Genomic DNA, 23408 nt, shown 5'->3' with positions numbered 1-23408 from the left:
AAGTTAAATTTTTACTAGTTTATATAGTTCAGAGATTTAGGACAAATTTCCAAAGGATAGACACCTTCACCCATTATCTTTCCAGAGAAGCTGTGAATTACTCTTCATTGACAATGTTATGAAGCAGATTGCATAAAATATACAACAGATCCACTGAAAAATAGCTAATTAAATTTGTTTTTTATCTCAGAGGAGGGGACAGCATAAAATTGTAGCATAAAATTACAAATTCCATAAATCCCTGTCTGGCACAAATGCTGCCAATGCCACCAGCACGACACTGGAGGGGGCAGCTGGGAAATGGTGGGACCCACAGGAACATTTGGTTTAGAAGGTTTGATGAATGCCTTTAAGTCACTCTGATCCTCTGAAATCACTCAGAATCTTCCAACTAACTCATGGGCAAGGAAGGCTGCAAGGAATGCACCAGACCTTCTTGCTAGCACCACTTGCTAGCACTTAGTCAGCTGTTGATAGAAGCTCTGCAAGAGTTGAGAATTAATTCTTCTTCTGAATTTGACCTTTTTTTTTTTAAGATGGCAGCTAGGGATTTCTAACTAGAAAACACTCTAGTTCTTCATTTAAGTAATTTAAGCTTCTCTCTACCTAACATCAGTGTTTGGGCTTGATTGGTTTCTGCTGCCACGTTTTAGAGGACTCAGTATCTGTTCAGATCTCCCAACACCATCTGGCACAAAAATCTCAGTGTTCATACATGACAGTGGAATCACAGAATGGTTTGGGTTGGAAGGGACTTGAAGAATCACCTCATTCCACCCCCCTGCCATGGGCAGGGACACTTTCCACTATCCCAAATTGCTCCAAACCCCATCTAACCTGGCCATGGACAAGTCTTCCAGGGATGGGACAACCACAAATTCTCTGGGCAACCAGTGCCAGAGCCTCCCCACCCTCACAGTGTGAGAAAATGAGTTAATCAAGTTCATACAATTCTCTATTTTTCCACCCAGTCCATACCTAAGTTTCCAATGAGAAAATGCCTGGCTTAGTCTGCTGTCATGTGTACCACCTGCCTGTGTGTCTTTCAAGTAATTTCTTACTTGTAAAATCAATATGTGTAAAATATTGTAAAATCACTTTTTATTTTCTATAAATAAAATTAAACTGATGAACATCAGCTAAATAAAACAAGACCAAGAGCTGTCTATAATCACTTGTACTATCCTTGCATTACCACAGAGAGAATAAATCCAAAGAATCTCTTTTAGGAGGAGAAAAGGGGAGTTGTTCAAGGAACACACTTTAAATTACCAGAGCACAGAGAGGGGTTAGAGGGAAGGCAGCTCTGTAGGGATTAAGTAAAGACATCAAACAATTTTGTTTGGTGACTCTTCTCTTGCAGTCCTGCACCCTTCCCTAAGATGAAAGAGCACCTCCTCAAGAACTGTGAGAGAAGAGGGTGTGGTCTAATGCAAGTTTAGTGAAACAGACACCTGCCCTGAACCACCAGCACAGTTTTTCTCAACTTTGTGAATCCCATGTGATTATCCTCCCTGATTTCTGAGAGAAAAGCACAGTGTGATCTCCAGCTGCAACAGAATTCTTAAGATCCTTTACAGAAGGGTGGTGGTGTTTATATCCAGTTCCACTTAAGCAGCCCATGGTAAAATAACACCAACTAATACACAAATTAATTGCACATCTCTTTATAAGCAGGGCTGGTGACATCCTTCTTAGTATTTTTTTTTTTTCCAGACAAGCAAAACTCTTTATTTTCCTATTTTTTCCCTGCCTGGCACCCTGTATTTGACCTCTGGTGTTTAATTGAAATACTTCTCAGTCAGCCTGAAGAGCAGCAGCAGCTGCAGGTGCCAGAGTTGTGGCTGAGTGCCCACCCCACAAGAGCTTGTTGGATGAACCAGAAGGAACCTGCAGAGCCAAGGAAAGCTGTGTGTCAGCCACTAGCGCTGGGCATTTTCCTCCTGTGCTTTTTCCAGCTTCAGGAAAAATGGCAGGGAGCTGGAAAATCAGGATGGGAGAAAGAGGAGCTGGCATAAAACAAACCCTGAGCTGTGAAGCTGAAGCTGGCTGGCAGCAGCTGCTGCAGTGGGGTGGCAGCTCCACGCTCTGGCTTCAGTGTGTACCAGAGCTGGAAAGAGGATTTGGAGGAAACAGAGCTTATGGGACCACAGCATCTCTGCAGCCATCTGTGTCACTGTCACAGCTCACATTTGAACGTGACCAATTTCAACGAGGTTTAACAGGAGAAGCAAGACAACAAAGATGCTGCAATCCTGCAGGGTTTGTGACAATCAGGAGATCAACTGGGACATGAGTCTCTGCTGGCTGTATGTTTTATACAATGTAGTGAGTTAAATAAACAATTATAACCTGACCTGGACACGCAAAATCATCCCCCAAACTGTTGCAGGATGTGCCCTCACATCACACACCCATAGGAAACCCACTCTAGCAACATTTCACTTGTTCAATCCAGAACAGCAGACAGCATTAACCCAGCAGGGAGCCAAACCTGCAAAATATGGACAGCAACCTCCTGTGGGTGGGAAATCACCACCACTGGGAATCCCTAAGAAACCCCAGTTATTCTTCCCGGGCCATCAAAGAACAGGACAAGCTGGGAAGGGATCTGACCTAAAAATTCAATGGATAGAATCCTGCAAGTGCTTTCCAGCTCTGACATCCATTTGGAATGTGTCATGCACACAGGAAATTTTATTTGCTAGGGAAATGCTTTTACCCAGAGGGAATTTGGGCAGTGGAACAGGCTCTCCAGATCAGAGCCCCAAGCCAGATGGAGCTCAGAAGCATTTGGACAAAGCTCTCAGGCACATGATGGGATTTCTGGGGTGTCCTGTGAGGGCCAAGAGTTATACTCAATGATCCTTGAGGGTCCTTTCCAGCTCAGAATATTCTGGGATTCTATGCACAACTCATATCAAGCCCAAACCCTGTGTACCAGGACCATAGCTTGTTATAACTTGGGTTAATTTTTCCTTCCCAATCATAACTTCAAAATAATTAATGGATTATGTAAAAGCAAAATAACATTTTTGTAGCATACAATAGAAGACATACAATCTCTTTGTAATTCAGCACCTTAACCCCCTTTCCTGCCTGCTACACCTCCTTTTTTCATTTTCCAGGCACATTTCTTTCCATTTTATGTTTTTTAGCTGCTGCAGCCAGGTTGGGGTTGCCTTTCTGTCAGCCTTTGGGGACACATCTCAGGATCAGTTTGTCAGCTTGTGCCTGTGACTACCAGGGCTCAGAAACAGCAGCAGTGACTGCAACAACTGAATAAATAACAGTGAAAAACTTGCATTCCCACACAGGCTGGTAAAAAATTACAGACAGGAAGGATACCAAAATGCAAGGTTTGGGCTTTAAAGGGTTGACAAACTCCTGCTTAGATACAGAATAGATCATTTGATCACACATTGGGATAACTTTACAATTTCTTTAGTTAAGTGGGGTTTGTTTAGAGTACACTCCCCAAAAAAGACTGCAGTAACAATTACAGGCACAAAGAGCTTTCATCCTCTCATCAGAAAATAAGTTTTAAAACCAAGAAGCAGTGATGTAGTTCAACACAGACCCTGCTTCCTGCTGTGCTCATATTCTCCCTTCTTCCCTAGATTTTAAGGAAAAATTCTTTACTGTGAGACCCTGGCACAGGTTTCCTAGAGGAGCTGTGGCTGCCCCATCCCTGGAAGTGTCCAAGGCCAGGCTGGATGGGGCTTGGAGCAACCTGGGACAGTGGAAGTTGTCCCTGCCCACGGCAGGGGTTTTGAAAGAATATGTTCTTTGATGTCACTCCCAACCCAAACCATTCCATGACTCCAGGCTGTGGGCTCCAGCTGAGGGTTACCTGTGACATGGCCAGAGGGAGAAACCTGGAAGCAGGAGGGTTTTCCCACCAACTCCACCCCCAGCAGGTTTTATCCTTTCCCCCAGACCCAGCTGATGGGAAAGGCAGCACAGGCTGGTACCTGCAATCTTTAGCAGGAGGAAGTGTCCCGGGTCCCAGTGAGCACATCCAGGAATGAAGAAAGGTTTGGAATGCTGCCCACACAGCAGAGATTGACACCCAGGAGAGCAGCCTTTCCTTGGTGCTGACAGATTGCCATTTAACCAGCAAGTACAGAGAGCAAGTGTTCCTGTCCTCAGTCACCACGGAGAGACAAGGTTAACATTCCAAGTGATGGAGTGCAGCGCAGATTTCCCCACGCCACACACCCAGGACTCCACACCACATTTGAAAACACTTTAATTTCAGTGATGGATGCAGGGAGCTCACTTTCCAGGCTGTGAACTCTTAACAGCTCCTCAGTTTAATACATCAGGAAAAGATTTACACCCCCTCACCCAACTCCCATCCACCTGAAGGAAAGAAAAATGTATATTTGGAGGAGACAAAAGAGAAGGGGAGGTATTTTATTATACTAGATGTCTTTTACAAGGGAAGTATTTTCAGCCATCTGCTCTAATTATTCCTCCTGTATTGGCCACCATCTTCATGCAACAATAGAAATAATTATCTCCTCAAGGGCAGAAAAAAAATATTTACAGAAACAAACAAAAGTTGATTATCTTTAGCTCCTAGGGAAAATAAGAAACAAGCTACTTCTTAATGAAGGAGCAATTAGGAAGGTGGGAAGAACATCTATAATTAAACCAGACAAATTGGTGCAGGCTCCTCCCTCCTACACATACTTGAAAGGGATGCAAATGCAAGTTATTTGCTACAGTCAGTAGAATTAACAAGCAAAATGCTGCCCAGTGCCCAAAGAAGCTGAACCTGTCTCTTGGCATCATTCCCTGCCCCTCCTGCTTGTCACACCTCTAACCCTTTGTCAAATTAACTGGAAAATACTCACCACAACTGTAAAGCTATGGAATTTCAATTGGCATGGAGAGGTCTTCCTCTGCATAACAGCATCCCCAAGACAATTACAGGATTCTCATTCATCCCATTCTTTAAGAACAGCCTCCTGCCTGCACTTCACCACTCAGTGTAAAAGTGTTTTTCCTGTATAAACCAAAACCAGAGGATTTTTGCAATTGTCTTTTCTTTCCCTGTAGTGCATAAGAATTTTGCTCACTGAGAGAATGAAGGCATATATACAGATTTGTGGGAAGGATGGCATGGGGCCATCCCAAAGAGAACAGAAAATATCTTATACTGTGCAAAAACAAGCATAAAGCTAAAAAAATATATATATTCTCTCTACTAAGAGAAAGGGGAACCCCTGGAAAAATTTGAAATGGAAAATCTATTTCCATCCTCCCAGTGAAAGCACCACATTCACCTTTATCACTTCTATTTCATAGAATCATGGAATATGCAGAGTTGGAGGGGTCCCACAAGGATCACTGAGTCCAACTCCTGGCCCTGCTCAGGATGCCCCAAAAAATCCCATCCATGGGTAACCGGAGCAGACACTGCTAACCAAACTGGGCAACAAAGGTAGAGAGATAATGAGTCCATCTTATTCTGGTTTCTGAAATAAATATTTCCAAAAATCACAGAAATTGTTGTGCTGAAATCACAAATCACCAAGAAAGTAGCCTTAGACACATCCAAAAAACAAAGAAACAAATAAAAAATACCCCTCCAGAACAAAAACAAACAAAAAACAGCACACACACCAAAAAAAAAAAAAAAAAAAAAAAATAGAAGAGAAGGTAAGCTATCTAGAGAATTATACACTGTGTAGAAGGTGTAAAAGTAATCATTTATGCCATAAGACAATCTTATCCCCAAGAAGACTAGAAGGAGCTGTAGCTGTGAATAAACCAATAATGGAAACGAGCAGAAAGCTTCTGAATGTACCTGCATGGAGGAACTGGAGCAGGTTTCCAGAGAGAAAGGTTTCCACCAAGCTCAGTTTTCCCTTATGATTGAGCATTCTTGCTGTGACTGTGTGGAACAGGACAAGCCTGGAGCATAACCCAGCAAACCATTTCCAGGGCCACAAGGTGATATTTTTATCACTCTCTGCATCATCTGCTGCTGTGTAACTTCTCTTTACCCACTACTCCATCTTTAAAATGCAGATGGGATTATCCCACCAGGTCCTTCTTTAATTACTCCCAAAAGCATTGATACAGCAAGGATCAGGGCTGGGTTCATGGCTGAGCATGTGATGCACTATCTAATATCTTTATTTTTAATTAAGACTGCTTGTACCCTGAGTAAAAAGGAAGGAATTTTTTTTCCTTTTTCTTATTTCTTTTAATTTTAGCTGTCCTGCAGAAATCTTTCTGACTTCTGGTGAGTCGCACAGGCACAAGAAGGGAATAATCTGGCTGGGCATGTTCTCTATGGGACTGATGAATGACTCTAGTCTCTCCCAAACTATTAGAGGATAAATCTGTTTACACACAAAAAATTGACCTGGGCTGGTGAGGTGGGACTAGAACCAGGAAACTGGCACGTCCCAGAGGTAAAAATGCATTTGCAGCCAAGAGCATTAGTAACTCAAGACCATAAACAAGCCACAGCATCATTAATTACTCAGACAGGGGCAGCCACAGAAGCAGTGAGAAGACCCAAAAGCCAACTGTAAATAGTTCATCGAGCTGATTAGTTCAGGAAAAAAATGAGTGGGCAGTTTTGGAGGTCAGAGGCCATGGCACAAGTCAGTCTCAAGCCAGTTTGCAACTGGACAATGGCATGAGAAACAGCTTAATTCCTGTTTAAAAAAAAATAAATTCCAAACAAAACCAGCAAAGCCACTTAAAAAACAACCACAAAAAAAAAAAAAAAAAAAAAGGTTTATTCAGCAGGGGAGTAATCACTGCAATTTTGAAGCACAGAAGGTAAAGGCTCCTTGCTCCAGAAGTATTTAATTAAGGACACGGAGGATTAGTTAAATCTAATGGTACTTTTATAGGGAGGGTACTGAAAAGACATCCCTGTTGTCAGGGGGGATATCCCAGGTATAGATGAGCCATCTTTGTACACACAGGCAACAAAACTCACCCAAATTCAATGTAAAATAACAAATAATGGAGGGATTTGAACACTATTAATCCATTCCATAATTAAACAAACCATGAGACCTCTGGGAAGGTCCATGTCTCTTTACCACATTCACATGAGAACAAAGTGTTATTCTTGGGTCTCTCAGGGTCATGGTGGGAGGATGAGCCTAAAATCAGAAATCTCAATTTCAAATATTAAAGAAAATTTAGAAAATGTCCTGGGAAGCAGAGGAACTTTTTTGGAGCACATGAAGAACTTTGTTTGACAGAATGTGTATTTCTTTGTAACTCCTTGTTAATTCACAAGAATCTTCACAATGTTAATTTACAGCATGATATTCAGTTAATTTATATCATATATTCATGATATACAGACTGATATTCTATTCAATTCCATGCATTTTATATTTATTATATTATTTTATCATATATTTTCTATCATTCTATTCTATTTATTATATTGCAAATTAACTATCCTAGTGCAGAATTTAAAGCCCAACTTGCTGAAAATCCAGAGTGCAAACACATTGAGGAATTCAGTGCAATCTTCCAGTTTAGATACAACAGCACTGGGTTTTCCTTTCCATAGCACTGTTAAAGGGCAAACATAATTTAAACATCTTTCTAAACCAGCCATTTCTCAAAGTATGGAGGCTTCTGAGGCAAATTAAAAACAGCAATTTAACAGTAATGAGAAAATTACAGCATCAAGTTGTTTACACAAGCAGGATAACCAAGGTTGGTGACTGTGTCAGCCTTTGCACTGTGCAAATATTGTCTCCCAATTGAATGAGCTTGACTTACACTTACTAATCTTAGAGCAAATATTGCAAATGCAAAGATTAGCTCAACAATTTGCCGACCACCTGCAGGAAAAGAAACCAAATTATGTCCTTATGTGTCAGCAAGCAGGATTTCTGAATGGGTGCTACAGTAAATGGGGTGGGAGGAGTGAGACTCATCCACCCCAACAGTGCCAGGGAGAGCTGTTGATGTTATTTTTTTGATCATGCAGGAAGAGAAACAGAATAACAGAGATTTTTGGGATGGAAGGGACCTCTGGAGATCAATCATCTATTCCTACCCCCTGCCAAGGCAGGGTCACCCAGAGCAGGTGACACAGGAACACCTCCAGGTGGGTTTGGGATGCCACCAGAGAGGGAACTCCACGCCCTCCCTGAGCAGCTGTTCCAGTGTTCTGATACCCTCAGTGTAAAGAAGTTATTCCTCAATTTGAGGTGGAACTCCTTGTGTTTTAGAGCCCCTTGCAAGAATCCCAGGTCAGCTGTGAAGGTCAGAGCACCAGTGTGGGATCCAGCCTCGGAGCTTCCCACAGCTCCCATGGAAGCATAGGGAGAACAGGTGAGTTGATACACAAACCAGGTCCACAGCAAACCTGGCTTGCAGGGGGTTCAGAGTGATTTACCAGGCAAAGACTGAAAAGTGCTTGGAAGAGGGCAAACTGTGTTTAAGCTACAGCCTGGTCTGTCCTACGCATAAAATACAGCAACCTGACAGAAAAACCACACAATTTAAGGACAAACATTGATTCTGCCTTAATTGCATCCACACCTCCTCAGCCCAAAGTCAGGGCCATTGTTTATTACTGGGCATGACCATCTACCCAGGGTAGGATCTGATGCAGAGCAGCAGCATTTATAATTATCACTGCATCACAGGGATGATTGCAGGTGTAATGAGGTGTAAAGGGCTTGGCCAGCAGCAGAGGCACAGTTACTTCTCAAAGGTTCATCACAGAATGGGAAAGGTTTGAGTTGGAAAGGTCCTTAAAGCTCATCCTGTTCCACCCCTTGCTATGGGCAGGGACACCTTCCACCATCCCAGGTTGCTTTAAGCCCTGTCCAACCCAGCCTTGGACACTGCCAGGGACTGAGCAGTGACAGATACTCTGGGAAACCTGTGCCAGGGTCTCGCCACCCTTTAGCAAAGAATTTTTTCACAATATCTAATCCAAAAAAAATAATTAGCTTAAGGCAATTACTCCTTGTTTTATTACTCCATGTGAAAAAAGTTACTCTCCAGCCTTCCTCTAAGCTTCCTTTAAACCTTGAAATAATCATTTCCTCTCACGTTGTGCCACAGGGATGCAGGATTTGGAACTCCCAGCAGCCACCAAGACTCTCCTGGTCCTGGCAGAAGTTGGCAGTGACCAACAGTGCTGGTGTCTGACTTCTGCAATGGAAATAATCCTGCTCCTGGCCCTCAGGTAGAGAATCTCACCCTGCACAGCTGTTATTTCAGTAATGTGAGCTTTTGGAGCAGCTCCTCCCAAGCTGCGAGCTTTCAGAGCCCGCTCTCAAACTCAGTGTCCTGTTTAGCTTTAGCACATCAACAACATGCTGCCCTCAGCCTATCTGTGTGCATTATCTGCTGCTCTAATGTATCGTGTACCGAGCCACAGCACCATTACAGGTAAGTGCTCAGGTTTAAATGCAAACATAATTGCATAATGTGGTACAGCCAGGAAGAATAATGCAGGAAATAGAGCCAGCTCCATCTGATAGTGCAATCTGACTGGAGCGCCGGCCCTTCGGATCCAACGAGCAGCCCAGATGGGGCAACCAAGAATAAAAGTGCTCCGTGGTATCTTTATTGTCATCATCAAAAACACTTATCTGCCACAAAGGTAAAAAGGTGAAGATGGGACTGGTACAGAAAAGGTCACAGAAGCAACAGGGTATCAGCAGGTTATGGGGGCAAGAACGATGTCACACCCCAGCAAAGGCCACCTTTGCCCTGTCACTCCAAGCTGAATTTGCTAATTACTAATGGGAATTTGAGCACTGAGTATTATTTAGAACACTGGGAACATCCATGCCATTTTCCTGCAGTCAGGGGTGTCTCTCTAACTCTGATAAATCCAGACAAAGCTTCCCACCCTACTGAGGAAGGAGCTGCACAAAGAGCGGAGAACATTCCCAACACAAGACGTCTTCAAAATGAGAACATGTCTGCAGCAGATATGTACACTTTAATACATTTTATTTATGTAGCTAAAATTAGAACTGATTCTCGATGGAACAGTGCTTCCATCTATTTAATTTTCTTTTTTTTCAGTAGTTTGAGTTCACAGTGGCACGTGATAGATGATTTCAGGGGTTCAGACAGCCCCACAACAGAAGCCAGAAGGCAGCTGGTTAATTTAGTGCTCTTTGAACCACTTGCCCTGAATGAGATCACCTCTGCTGAAGAGAGCATCACAGACATCATGGGACAGTAACCATTCTTGTCATTTCAGGAGATTTTAGCCCAAACTTCACTCAAATCAGACAAGATGAGAGCCTATCATGAGAAAGAACCTCCTCACCAACACACTGCCCTCTGAACTGAGAAGCCTTTGAGTTGAAAGCACAAACTGCTGCTGTTTGAGCTGTAAAGTCATTCCTCTGTCTGTAACAGAGCTGTAACAGCTCATCTTTGTTGGCAATACAGATCCCCTGCAATAACACACCCCATGGCTTCCACTCTCTGCTTCCCACACACACACACTCATCTACCTGTAAACCTTTTGGTAGGATATGAAACCCAAGGTCCTTCTACCCAAGGGCCCTGCTGGCACATCCTTACCCCAAAGGATGCAGATGTGTGCTGAGTAATATTCCAAGGGTGAATTTCGTTTTGGAGAGAGTTGGATACCATCCTAGTGCACAGACACAAAAGGGGGTGTAGGTAAAAATGGAAATGCCAGCTATCACTACCTGGAGAAACTCGCTCAGAATTGTTGCCTATGATACCTGTACTCAAATCCTTCATGTACCTACCAGAAACTCCCTCCTCCAGACCTGAAATTCAGCACTGGTTTGGAGCCATGCCAGTGACCAGCATCTACAGTCCTTTCAGCATGAAAAAAACTCAATTTCTGCAACACTGGCCATCTCAGCTTTGAAGGCACATTTTTAGCTCAGTGGCTCCGTTCCCTGACTCCCCCCTTTAGGGCTCCCAAAAAGTCACTGCAGAACAACACTGACTGCCCAACTTCTTCTGGGCCAATTCATTTCACAGGATCGTGCAATCACAGACTGGTTTGGGCAAGAAAGGGCCTTAAAAACCATTTAGATCTAACTCTCTGCCAGAGAAAAGGACACCTTTGACTAGACCAGATTGCTCCAAGCCCCATTCAATTTGGTGTTGAACACTTCCCAGGGATGGGGTAGCCAAAGCTTCTCTAAGAACCCATGCCAGGGTCCCCCCACCCTCACAGGAAAGAATTGCTCCCAATTATCTTGCCTAAATCTACCACAGAATGGTCTGTGCTGCCTTCCTGTTCCTGCCCTCCTGGCTTTACTGGTGAGCTCAGGGAAAAGCTCCCTTCAACACTGAAAGCAAAAATTACATCTATGCACCAAACACAGGTGAAGGAAGGAGGAAAAACTGCAAATAAAGGTGAATTAGAGAATGAGAGAGCAAGAGAGTGTGTGTGAAAGAGGGAGCACTGTGACCCCTAAGTAGGTGAAGCTGAGCCTGACCCTTGATCAGAATCTCAAACCCAGAGAAGATGTGTGAAAGCAGGAAAATAAATCAATAAGCAAAACAGCAATCTCTTTCCTCAATTTTATTTGAGGAAGTTCAAATTTACCCAGCTCCTCACAAACTGTCTTTGGCTAAAATCACCACTAACGAGCTCTGACATTTGAAATTTAACTGAATATGAGCTAACAGCTCCCAGCCCTCCACCACCCAGGGAGCTGACCGAGAATATTTTGTTTAAGTCATAGACAGGGCTAAACTGAGCTTTATTGAGAAGACCCAGCATTCAGGGGTAAGTGTTCCTAGCACCCACTTCACCTGATGCTTCCCTGCCCTGGCAGTCTGCTTTTCTTCACGGGGACCACAGAGCTCTCAGTCCCCTCCTCTCCACCCCAGCATAATTATTTGCTGATTTTTAGGAGGTCCCCTTACGATTCCTTAATGAAGTCCTTTGCTCTGCAGCAATTCACGAGGACAGATTGGACACGAGGGGCTTCCACTTAGGGAGCTGCCAATCAGGGGGTGGTACCCAGCATTTAGCCAGCAGTTGTTAAGCCAGTCTATCACTCGGCTATTACAGGCTCATCAGGAAAACAGCTTGCTTTTACTGGCAACCACATCACATTAACCCTTTCCTTAGAGACAGGGGGATGCCTCGAGTAGATTCATCATGGCAAAGAGCTCTGGTTTTCCCTCCCACTGCAGCAATTTTTTTAAAAGTTATTAATAAATGCTCTCTGAACTGAAATCTCCCTACTTTAAATTTGGTTTTTTCCTCTAGCTGTACACATTTTTAGTCTATGATAAATGTCATGATAGCATCAACAGCAACCAAACCAGGAAAAAAAACTTAAAAAAATCCCTGAACAACAAATTCTATTTGTCCTTCCTCTATTCCTCACTCTAAACTCTATGCACAGAAGAAATCATGATGCAAGATGATTTTCTCTGCATCACTACCAGTGGTTTGCTAAAAGACCAAATTTTCAGGCTTCTGTTATCTTCAGGTTTCTTTTTTTTCAAAGAAGTAAATCATAACTGTGTTCCCCTCCCACACACTTTATCCAAGGCTTCTTCTCACTTCTTGTGGATGGGGTGGGACACCTGATTTGGCCCTCATGGGCAGAGGACAGGCCAGGTACCAGACCCAGAACTTTAGAGCTACAACCACGGCCCAACCATCAAGAATCAACAGTCAATGATCCCACTCTGGCCAAGACAACGCCACTGAAATCTCCCAGATTTCAGCAGAGGGTCACCACATGCCCAGTCCTTGCTGAGTGCTGAGCCAGACCCCAGAATTATTTGGGAGGAGCCTGTAGGTCAGCCAATGCCTCTGGTACACAGAAAATGCCATGTGGAGCATCCAGCCCACAGTGCTGCCCTGGGTGGGACTGGGGAGAGGACAGGAGTCAGAGGGTGACATTGGCCTCTGTTAGGGACACGAGGGCTGAAAGGCCACATCTTTATCCCACGTCACACCACACAAAGGACAAGACTGTGGAAGAGGTTTTACAGTGACTTCTGTGAGCCAGAGAGAAGTTTGATAAGAGGATCCATGTTCACCCCGAAAGAATTTTTGACCACGGGTGTTGACACAGAAACCAAGAAGGAAAGAAGGATAAATAAGAGAAACCTGCAACTGCGCATTCCAATAAGCACTTTGTTTGTCTCCCATGACCACCAATAAGTGTAAACTTATGAGCTTTGTAAGAATGTATAAAAAAGCATGCATGCTAAAATAAAAACTGTTTGAAGCCTTCTGAAAATGGGGTGCGCTGCTTTGCATTGTCTCCATCTCAGCTATGACACAAGACCATCAGATATGTTAAGCCATTCTCCAATGCAGAACAAGCCTGGGCTAGGTGTGTTTCTAGGTTGTTCAGCTTTTTTCCCATTAAATTCAAGATGTGCAGATGGAGAAGGCACAAGGATTCCTCCAATTTCACCCAGAGCCCAAGGCTGGACACCCCAGCACAGTCCCAGGCATCCACAATTCCCACTCTCTTCCCCCAAGGAGACAAAGCCAGCTTGAACAGGGCTTTGAGACACTCTATTTAGTGGAAGGATCTACATCTTTAAGGACCTTTCCAACCCAAACCATTGTTGAGATCAAGTCCCCACAGATGGAGAACCAAAGCCATGGTTCCAAACACAGACAATCCTCCCCCCTCCAAAATGGTGAATTGCTGAAGGAGTCAATTAGAGTTTCTGTCATAATTAAACAGAAAAGTGGCAGCAACTCTCTGTGCAAGCACCTGGGAGCAAGTGGAGAGGACACGAGCCCACAATCACTCAGGAGCTTCCCCACACCCTCCTGACCTATATTGGAGCCTTCATTTGGTACAGAAAGGGAAAGATTTTCTTTCTGTTCCCTGGAGCAGCACTTCCAAAATGGAGCTTTTCACTCCAAATCGGTTTCTCTTAAAGGCCTGGGAGCAGGGATAAATGGAAGTGGGAAAACAGCTCTCATTAAACTATGCAAGGTTCAGTTCTGATTCACACAGGTTTGTTTAAATGCACATGGCAAAGCTTTGAGGTGCTTTGGATTACAGGGATTGGTATCCCATCCTGGGGATCATGGCATTACACCCTAGGATATCCTGGGGATAGCTTCCAATGCACCTCTCAGTGCATCACTGTGAGCAGTGGGGAGAAGTGTTCCCTGGAAACCACTTACAATTCAGGAAGTAATCTCCTCAGAGACATTAGAAAGAAGGTGGGATTGAAAATAAAAAGAAAAGGCTTTTCACAATGTGGGGGGGTGGGAAAGAGAAAGTTCAGTCTTTCATTTTTCATCTGACAGCAGAAGAGGAAACAGTTAAACCTCAAATCAGGAAGCAAAAAGTTAAAGGAAAATAAAACCACACAACAAGCCCAACTCCTAAATTTTCCATTGCTGCCCAAGGCTGAACCCTTTAAAAGGAAAGGGGGGGGAAAAGAAAGAAAAGAAGAAAGAATTAAAAAAAAAAAAAAAAAAAGGAAAACAGAGAAGAGAAGCAATTTTGCTTATCCTTTCCTCACACACCTAGCAGCCCCCTTTTCCCTATTATTTATTTATTTACTTTCCCCTTCTCCCCTTCCAGAGCAAGGCCCTTATTTTCTCATTTAGTCCAACAGAGATTGTCCTCCTAGAATGACCTTTTTTTTTTCCTTTCTCTCTCTCTCTCCTCCTTTCCTCCTTCCTCCCCCCCTCCTCCCCACTGCCTCCAGGCCATTGCCCTCGTGCCAGTAACTAGATAACACACTCTATCAGAGATTTTTTAAAAAATCATTGCAAAGGCACTGGGGCTGATAGTGGCATCAATCCTTGCCTGACACGGGCTCGGGTCAACCATTTATCTCTTCACATTGCCTGTGGTTACTGGGGAGCCCATCTTGGTTCTCTACAACTTAACAACCTTGCAGATGGTACCTCTCTGCTCCAGCAGCCCCCACACCCCAAGACTGGTTTTGTGGCTTTATTTTTATTAGTTTTTTTATGGACTGTTCCACTTCTTTTCTGTGAGGGTCTGGTGGGTTTTATTGCACTCCCCACCTCCTTCTGAAAATAACACTGTGACTAAGATATTAAGAAAACAGGGAATTTGGAAATGCAAGGGTGGGCTTGCTGGGCTGTTAAAAGTGCATATTTATGAAAACACGTACAAAATACTGTAGAAGAGTTTCAGCTAGTCCTACTTCTGATGTCCTATCCTGTGTGACATGTCTATTTTTGGTTGGTTGCAGTGCCAAAGGACCTAGGAACTCTATTCACAGCCCAAGACAGCACACAGTCAGGTTCTATCAGGATACTTGTTAATAAATTCAATGAAACTATTCCCAAATCTCAGCAAGTTGTGATCCCCAGGCCAGATAAGAGGTTCTGGTTTTGCACTCTAAATGGATACATGGGAATTAAATATCTATTGCACCATAATTCTTCTTCAAGCGGAGAAGAGACTAAAACAGGACAGCTGTTTTATTAGCCCCCTCCAAACAAATTCCATATCAAACTGGAATCTGCTCTGTTCCTTCCCCATTCCTGGCAGTGTTCAAGACCAGACTGGATGGGGCTTGGAGTGACCTGGTTTAGTGGAAGGTGTCCCTGCCCATGGCAGGGGGATTGGGATTAGATGATCTTTTTAAGATCCTTTCCAACCCAAACCTTTCTGTGACTCAATGATCCCTGCCCTGCCTAACTACCCTCAGCCTGCTGTGGTGGTTTTCCTCATGGACTGCCAAGTATGAGCCCTTCACCCTCAAAAATGCACCCATCAAACATCCACACAACATGAGGACAGCTCTAAAATGAGAGTAAGAGTCAATTCCCATCACTTCTAACCCTCACAGATGGAGAACATGCTCAAGAGTTGTCCCTGCCCATGGGAAGGGGTTGGAATGAGTTGATCTTTAATGTTCCTTCCAACCCAAATAAATCTATGACCTTGCATAAGTAATAAAATGAGAGTCCTTTGTGCCCTTTATGGGCTTCCAGGGACCTTTCCATGCCCCCTGAAAGCTGCCAAGGTTTTGCCACCTTTGTAAACCACCAAATAGCTCCACCTTTTGAAACCATTTCATTGCTTCCCTCACCTCCAAATACTTTGGCATCAAGAGAGATGGTAAGTAAGGGAAAAAAAGGCTAAAAAAGAAGGAAAGGAATGATTCTAAGATCTGCAGAGGAATCAGGGGGATTTGAAGATCTACTCCTGATAATATTAAGTGGAAGTTCAATAGAAAGGATTTTTGAAGTGACTGTACATATCTCAGACACAAACTTTGGGGGGGAGGTATTTTATTCTTTCATGAGAAGTGAACAAAACAGTTATCCCTGTATCAGTCACCAAGCTAAGAATTCACAGATCCTCAATACTCTAAGCCACCCCTTAAATCTCAACACCTGTTAAAAACAAACTCAAGGCAGCACAGCACACCCAGACAAAGCCATAATCCAGGATGGCATTTTTATCTGGGAAGTTTGTTTTTTTTTTATTAACCTCCTATCCCTAAACAGGGACCCCTTGAGGGTTGGGTTGCAGGGAATTCACTGGGATACCAGTTCAGCTTCCCTAGGGCTGACTAAATACGTGGTAATCGGCCCTCTGCCAAATATTCCATCAGCCATGTGGGCCAGCAGAGGAGGGGGAGTGGGAGCAGGGACGAGCTGCTCCAGCAACATGTTTGCATCATGATTAGCTGGTCCAGTGATCTGAAATAATAATGGGAAGGCTCACTAAGCATAATGTGTTCAGAGCCATCCCAGCCTGGTCAAACCCTCCCGTGAGCATCCTCTCCTTGTGTTTTTGGGGTGTTTTGCACATCTCATCAGTGTCACCAGAGCTGACATCTCATTATGCAGCCGAGGTGGAAGTGGACAGGTACTGAGTGAGCATTAGAACTTTTCTTTTGCCTTTTATTATTTAATTCATGTCTTCCCATTATCCAGTGCATTCTTGAAGCTGTGAACTAATTAAGTCCTGTGGGATATACAATCAGTGCTGGGGGTTTTTGTGCCCTCCCTCTCTTTTCAGTAGGCTAAATTGCATTATATACTGAAATAAAAATAATTGTGCAACTCAGATAATAGCATGGCAAGTTACAAACACTAATGATGCTGAATGCAACAGTGGGGCAGAGGCCTGCTGCTTACTTCTTGTGACCTAATTAAGTCATACAGGGCAAAATACTTCAAACACAAAGAGAGGCAAGAGCTTAAATCAGTTTCTAATGAAAATCATAAAAATTATTCTCTGGGGGGGGTGGTGGGACACAGACCAGACATCAGGAAAAATCCAAATGGAACTGAAATTTCATGGAGTCTGCCGTGAAAATCACAGATCTCCAGGTAGCACCTTGAAACCCCATGAAATTCTGGGACTCCTCTAGATTCAGATCTGAGCCCATCCCTGACTGTAACCATGCACCTGATGTTCCTGGAGGTCTTTTCCAACATTTAGGATTCTATGATTCATGCAAGCAACAGCTCAGAGACCAGAGTTGAAAGAACAAAAATTGAGTGATGGATTTTGCAGCACCTACCAGAAAATGCAGTTGTTTAAATAATAAAACTGATTTAAAAAATACCCTAAAAACTGTGTCACATAATAGTGGGCATATCATAGAATATCCTGAGTTTCAAGAAACCCATCAGGATCATCAAGGCCAACTCCTGGCTCTGCAGAGAACAACTCTAAGAACCCTAATCTGTGCCTAAGAACGTTGTCCAAATGTTGCTTGAACTCTGGCAGGTTTGGTGAAGTCACCATTTGTACCTCTCAGGCTCAAGTTCCCAGAACCAATATTTTACATTTTATTTATTTGTCATTTTCTGCTCTCAACCAAAGCTGTTCTCTCTTCTTGCCAGTGCCCATTCATTCAGTGCCATAAGCCTCTGTCAGTATTTCTACCTTTTCACTTCCAGTGCCATCCTGGAGCTAATCCTGCTCCACCATCATCACCAAATCACCTCTGAGCCTGCACTCCCACAGCACCCAGCTGGGTGAGCTCTTGGCCTACCTGGGCATCCTTCAGCTGGCAGCAGAGGAAGCAGAAAACAAAGCACTGAGCAATGTATCTGTGCTGAGAACAAGATCATGCTCCTTTTTTATGGAATGCTTTGAGATCCTTGCATGAGCATGCAAGAGAAGTGCCAGATGTTATTATAAAGAGATGCAGCCCCATTACTTGTACACAGAGTTGTGCTGCCTGCTAATAGCACCATTATCCTAAGGCACGTGGTGCTATTAATGCATTGCACTGCTTAGTGCTGAACCTGGGGACCATTTTTTCCACTGGAAAGGTAAGGCCAGTTCACATGACATGATTTAAACCTCCACAGTGAAGCATGCATGCGCTGCACCAGGTCATAAATCTTAACGGGATGCTGTCAGCCAGAAAGGGACCAAAATTGAAGCCATTTATCTGAACTCCCCACCCATCCACCTCTGCTCACCCAAGCCAGTTTTGGGAAGAGGGATAAAATGATTCTGAATGCCCACTGGGTTCATTAAGCAACAGCAAATCCCAGATCTAAAGTGCTGCTGTTTTCATCCTGCTCTGAATGAATTTGTTCATTCAGGACACTCAGGACTTCCTTGGTTTTCCCTACTCTGAGCAGAAAAACCACAGCAGGAACAAACCTCACAGCTTCTTCCTCTTCTTGCTCCCACCTGTGCAGGAGCTGTGACACAGCTGAGCTGCCAGATCACAGACAGCAGAGGGGAATATCCCTCTGTGCTGCAGCCCAGGCTCTGGGACTCTAGAGATGCCCTTATCCCATTTGGGAAGGAAAAAAGGAATGTAAGGAGGAGTTACCATTTCATCTCACATTTGTCTGGGCACTTCACTCCTGCAGTCACCAAGCAGCAGTTTTGGTATTTCTCCTTAGCTGGGCATGTTTTAGGTGCCATAGCTAACAAGGCTGATGAGCAAATGAACCTTAATAAGTAATATTCTACATCTGACATTCCTTCACAGACTGAGGACAGGTTTAACAGAAACAAAGAATTGTAATTTAGGATACTCCACTGCAATAGTAATATTCATGTAAGGTAGATTTGCAAGTATTCAGAGACACCTAAATATAGAATAGATCAGCTACATAAAACTAAGTACAGAATTCAACACATTTTGATGCAGAAATGCATCAAAATTACTCTACCAGGACAATCCAGCTACTTTTTGGGACAGCAAAGTAAATTTAAAGTCCTTAAATACAGGAAATTTCTTTGCAGATAGAGTTAAAAATTACTGTGGTACCTTTAACACTGATCCTGAGCAAATTAACTTCATTTTCCTAAACTCTGTGCTAAAAGACTGTGTGGAAATTTTATTTAATAGATTAAAAATAGCATTTGGTTTTTATCCTAAGTCAGGTGTGTAACTATCCCCACTCAGACATTCCTATATTCAGGAGGTCTCCTCCCCATCTCAGGAGCTGCTCCTTTACGAAAGGAGAATGATGAAGGGATAATTGGTGTCCAACAAATATCCAACCTCTAAATTTCTTCTTACAAGTGGCTAAACAACCCCTCTGCAAAACTGTGAGAAGTCTAACAGGACATTTCAGGTTAGCAATGACATTTTTACGTATCAAGTCTTAAAATTTATGCTGGTTCAGGATTATGGTTTTTTTGTCATGAACTCTTGGCATATGTCTTATTTTCTTGCAATACCACAGATAGCAGTGGGGAGACTGTCCCATTTTCCTTCAGCTACTGAAAAGCAGCAAAAATCAAATATAACCAAGGCTGCACTGAATGCTAAGTCTCTGCCAGAGAGCTGAAACTGTACCTCATGGCTAAGATTTTTGCTCAACAGAAAATAACAATTTTAGAAGAAAATTGAATTTATATTAAAAAAAATGGGGGAGAGAGTGTTAAAAAATACATAGATTGCTCAGAAAATAAGGTAAAGCACATTTATGTCTCATAAAAGACATGATTAGCCATAGTTAACCATTAATTCAGCTGCGCTGCATTAGAACTGCTATTCAAAGTTGGAAAGCATTTAATATTATATATTGCTGCTGCTCAGCCTAAATTGTTTTTTTTCTTGCCCCCCTTTAAATGTACACAATATTACAAATTTAATTTTAAGCTGTTTGAATCAGTCTGTAAAAAAGATTTGATTATACCTGAGTGTTCTGGCCCCAGTTTTTCCATATCTCAGTAATCTTGGCAGTAATTGGCTGATTAGCTCCCTCACACTCCATCTCTGCCTCAGTTTCCATGGTAATGTTACAGGAGCTATTATAGATGAGAACTTCATCTCTTTCCACTTTAGGGCTGAAACGAGAAGGGAGGTTAAATGGGGTGTCATCAATCTTAATGAAATGCAATTATTTTTACTCTTATTAATCATTGAAAGCCATTAGCTTGTGGCAACTCCTGGCCACCATTTGTCAAACTTTGCAAATTTCGGTAATTTTGTTTCCATTCTTTTATTGTTTATTTGTTTTTCCCCCCTTTATCTGCACACACTCAGGATGAAAACACATGCAGTAAATATCTCTCAGTGATGCTTTTCTCCTTCCCCAAACCATGGCAAACAGGAACAAATGCCATTCTAGGACCAAGGCAGGCAGATAAGTGCAGACAACAGGGAGGGAATCAGCAGTGTTGGGAGCAAAGATGGACTCCTACAAGGAGTAGGGTTTGTTTGTGTCTCCCCCCTCCCCATCTTACTCACACTTAGCAATGGGGAATGAATAACTTGCAACTCCCCTAGGGCAAGGGGAGAAATTGGAAAAACCACACAACTGGCTAACTGGTCCCTAATTCCAACTGTGAAAAAATGAGCTCATTTAGGGGTTCCAATTCCTGCTACCCAGCTGATTGCAATGATGCTTTGTTGCTAACATTGGAACATTAACTTAGTAAATTAATTAAACTTACTTAACAGCCCAGACTAAGCAGATTCGATATATGTGCCAGTTATACCAGCAGACATTTGCTCTAAAGCCTCCCCTTGCACAGGGGGAAGAAGAAATAGAAAACGTGGCGGGAGAGAAACACTTTTTTTCCTTGGTTTTGCTGTTGACAGTCACTGATTTTGGTAGTGTTTCATTGTGGGGAGCTATAGGATTCAACATATGGTTTGGTGGTGAGCAAAGTGTGGTGCAGGGTTAATGGCTAGACTTGATGATCCCAGAGGTCTTTTCCAAACTGATTCTGTGACTCTTGGCCATTGCTACTTCTTCCTTTCCTCCCCACCCCACCATCAGATTCACACAGGCAAGCTGTGGGGAGGTGAGGAGAAAGGAGAGGAGTTAAAGCAACACCAACAATCAGCAATACAGCCCAGAAATTACACAGCTTTTCTGAATAGCAAAGAAAGGACAGAGTTCAGTGTTATTTATTCAACAAAATAGAGGATCAGATAGGCAGGATCAGGATATTAAGAGGCCTTCGGGCTCCTGAAGATCCCATATGACAGGATTTTGGTAAAGTGTCTCTGGGATTAGAACCCCAGAATGGTTTGGATAGGAAGGACTTTAAAGCTGATCCAGTTCCATCCCCCTGCCATGGGCAGGGACACCTTCCACTATCCCAGGGTGCTCCAAGCCCTGTCCAGCCTGGCCTTGGACACTTCCAGGGATCCAGGGGCAGCCACAGCTTCACTGGGCACCCTATGCCAGGGCCTCACCACCCTCACAGGGAACAATCCCTTCCTAAAAACTCTCAAAATCTACATTCTATCACTTTGAAACCATTCCCCTGTCGCTCAAGGCCCTCGTCCAAAGTTCCTCTCCAAATCTCATGGAGTCCTTTTAGGCACTGAAAGGTGTCCTAAGTTCTCCCTGCAGCCTCCTCTTCTCTGAGTAATCCAAGTTTTCCCAACCTTTCTTCACAGCAGAGCTGCTCCATCCCTGTGATCTTCATCCTGCTTCCTCTGGATTTGCTCCAGCATCTCCAAACCCTTCTTGTGCTGGGGACCCCAAAGCTGGACATTGTTCCAGGGGGGGTCTCATGAGAGAGGAGTAGAGGGGGTGAAGCACCTCCTTAGCCCAAAGCTCCCCCAGAACTGACCCAATTGGAAAGCCAAGAGTCAGAGCTTTGCTGGGAGGGTGATGATCAGAGTGGTTTGATGACCCTGAAGATTTAAAACTTCCCTGCTGGATGCAGCAGCTCACTCTGCAAACAAAGCCCTGCTCTGACCTGCAATTAGGAGCTGTTTGTTTTGTTGCCCTTTTTCAGGGTTAAAGTGGTAAAGGAATCAGCCACATCAGAAACCACAACAATGCAAAAAAAAAAAAAAAAAAAAAGCCTTTGCAAGTTGCTGAACCCTTTTAACAGCAAATTTTTATTTTTATATTTAAATAAACTTTTACCTCTGCTGTGTCAATAATCAAAAGTCAACCTTGGGAACCTGTGCTTGTTTTTGATAGCAACACTTTGAGAATTGATCTTGTCCTGTACAATAATTCAGTGGACTGGGCTGTCTTTCAAGACTGCAAAGTACTTTTTAAAGCTCCAAGAAAAAATTGCATCTTTTAAATAACCAACAGTTCTAAAGGCAGAAGGGGGTGGTGGTTAGCTGGATACAGGGCATGGACACAATTTCCCAAACATCCAAGTCAATACAAGGACCTTTAAGTGGTTTTCACAGGGTTTTTTGTTGTTTGGTTTTTTTTTGCAAAAAAGTAAATATGCTTTGCTTGTAAGAAGAATCAGTTCCTTTCTGATCTCATGCAAGCACATACTGAAACACTGTTAACAAATTGCAATGTTTAAAGGAAATGCAAGAAAATGAGTGAATTGTTAAATGGAATTCAGGAATGTACTTTGATACAAGTGTTGTTAATGGCAAAACTTACAACTCTTTTAAGGAATATGCTTTTGCCATTATGAGCTGATAAAGGATGGTCTGTGGTTCAAACTACATAAAGAAAATATTTATTTAAACCACTGAAAAACATTGTTCAGGTGGCTGCCCCAACACTGAAAGTGTCCAAGGCCAGGTTGAATGGGACTTGGAGCAATCTGGGATAGTGGAAGGTGTCCCTGCTCATGGCAGGGAGTGGAATAAAATGAGATTTAAGGTCCTTTCAAACCCAAGCTATTCTGTGATTCTATAAAATTAGTAAGAAAACCAGGAGAAATTCAATGTGCACTTAAGCCAGGAATTACTTCAGTAGTTTTGTCCCCAACCTGGGACAAATGTCTTAACCTTGAGCATTTGCACAGAACTAAAATTCATACATATTTTTATTATTATTATTATTATTATTATTATTATTATTATTATTATTATTATTATTATTATTATTTACTATTATTAATTAAAGCAAGCAATAAGTATTATATCTGGAATCCTCAAAATAGTTCTTTTCGGGTGGAAACATTTAAATTTTCTAAGACTTTCCTGCAAATTCCATTAATACTTTAAAATTAAATATTTTTCTGAACTGAAATGTGGAAAACAAATTTCAGAAGTTCTGAAATAAGTTAATTTGTGTGATTCAA

General features: G+C 42.9%; 1 protein-coding gene across 1 annotated transcript in view; it reads right to left on the bottom strand.

Moving 5' to 3' along the window:
- Positions 1–23408, bottom strand: part of PKHD1 (PKHD1 ciliary IPT domain containing fibrocystin/polyductin) — a 235402-nt gene that overhangs the window by 158710 nt on the left and 53284 nt on the right. The window contains exon 35 of the mRNA XM_072926279.1: positions 20078–20228. Within this exon, the coding sequence (XP_072782380.1) occupies positions 20078–20228 (151 nt within the window). The remainder of the gene's footprint in view (positions 1–20077; positions 20229–23408) is intronic.

Source organism: Taeniopygia guttata, chromosome 3, assembly GCF_048771995.1.
Source record: "Taeniopygia guttata chromosome 3, bTaeGut7.mat, whole genome shotgun sequence".
Classification (NCBI taxonomy): domain Eukaryota; kingdom Metazoa; phylum Chordata; class Aves; order Passeriformes; family Estrildidae; genus Taeniopygia; species Taeniopygia guttata.
Note: the sequence above shows the minus strand (reverse complement) of the source record. Positions and strands in the feature narration are given on the sequence as shown.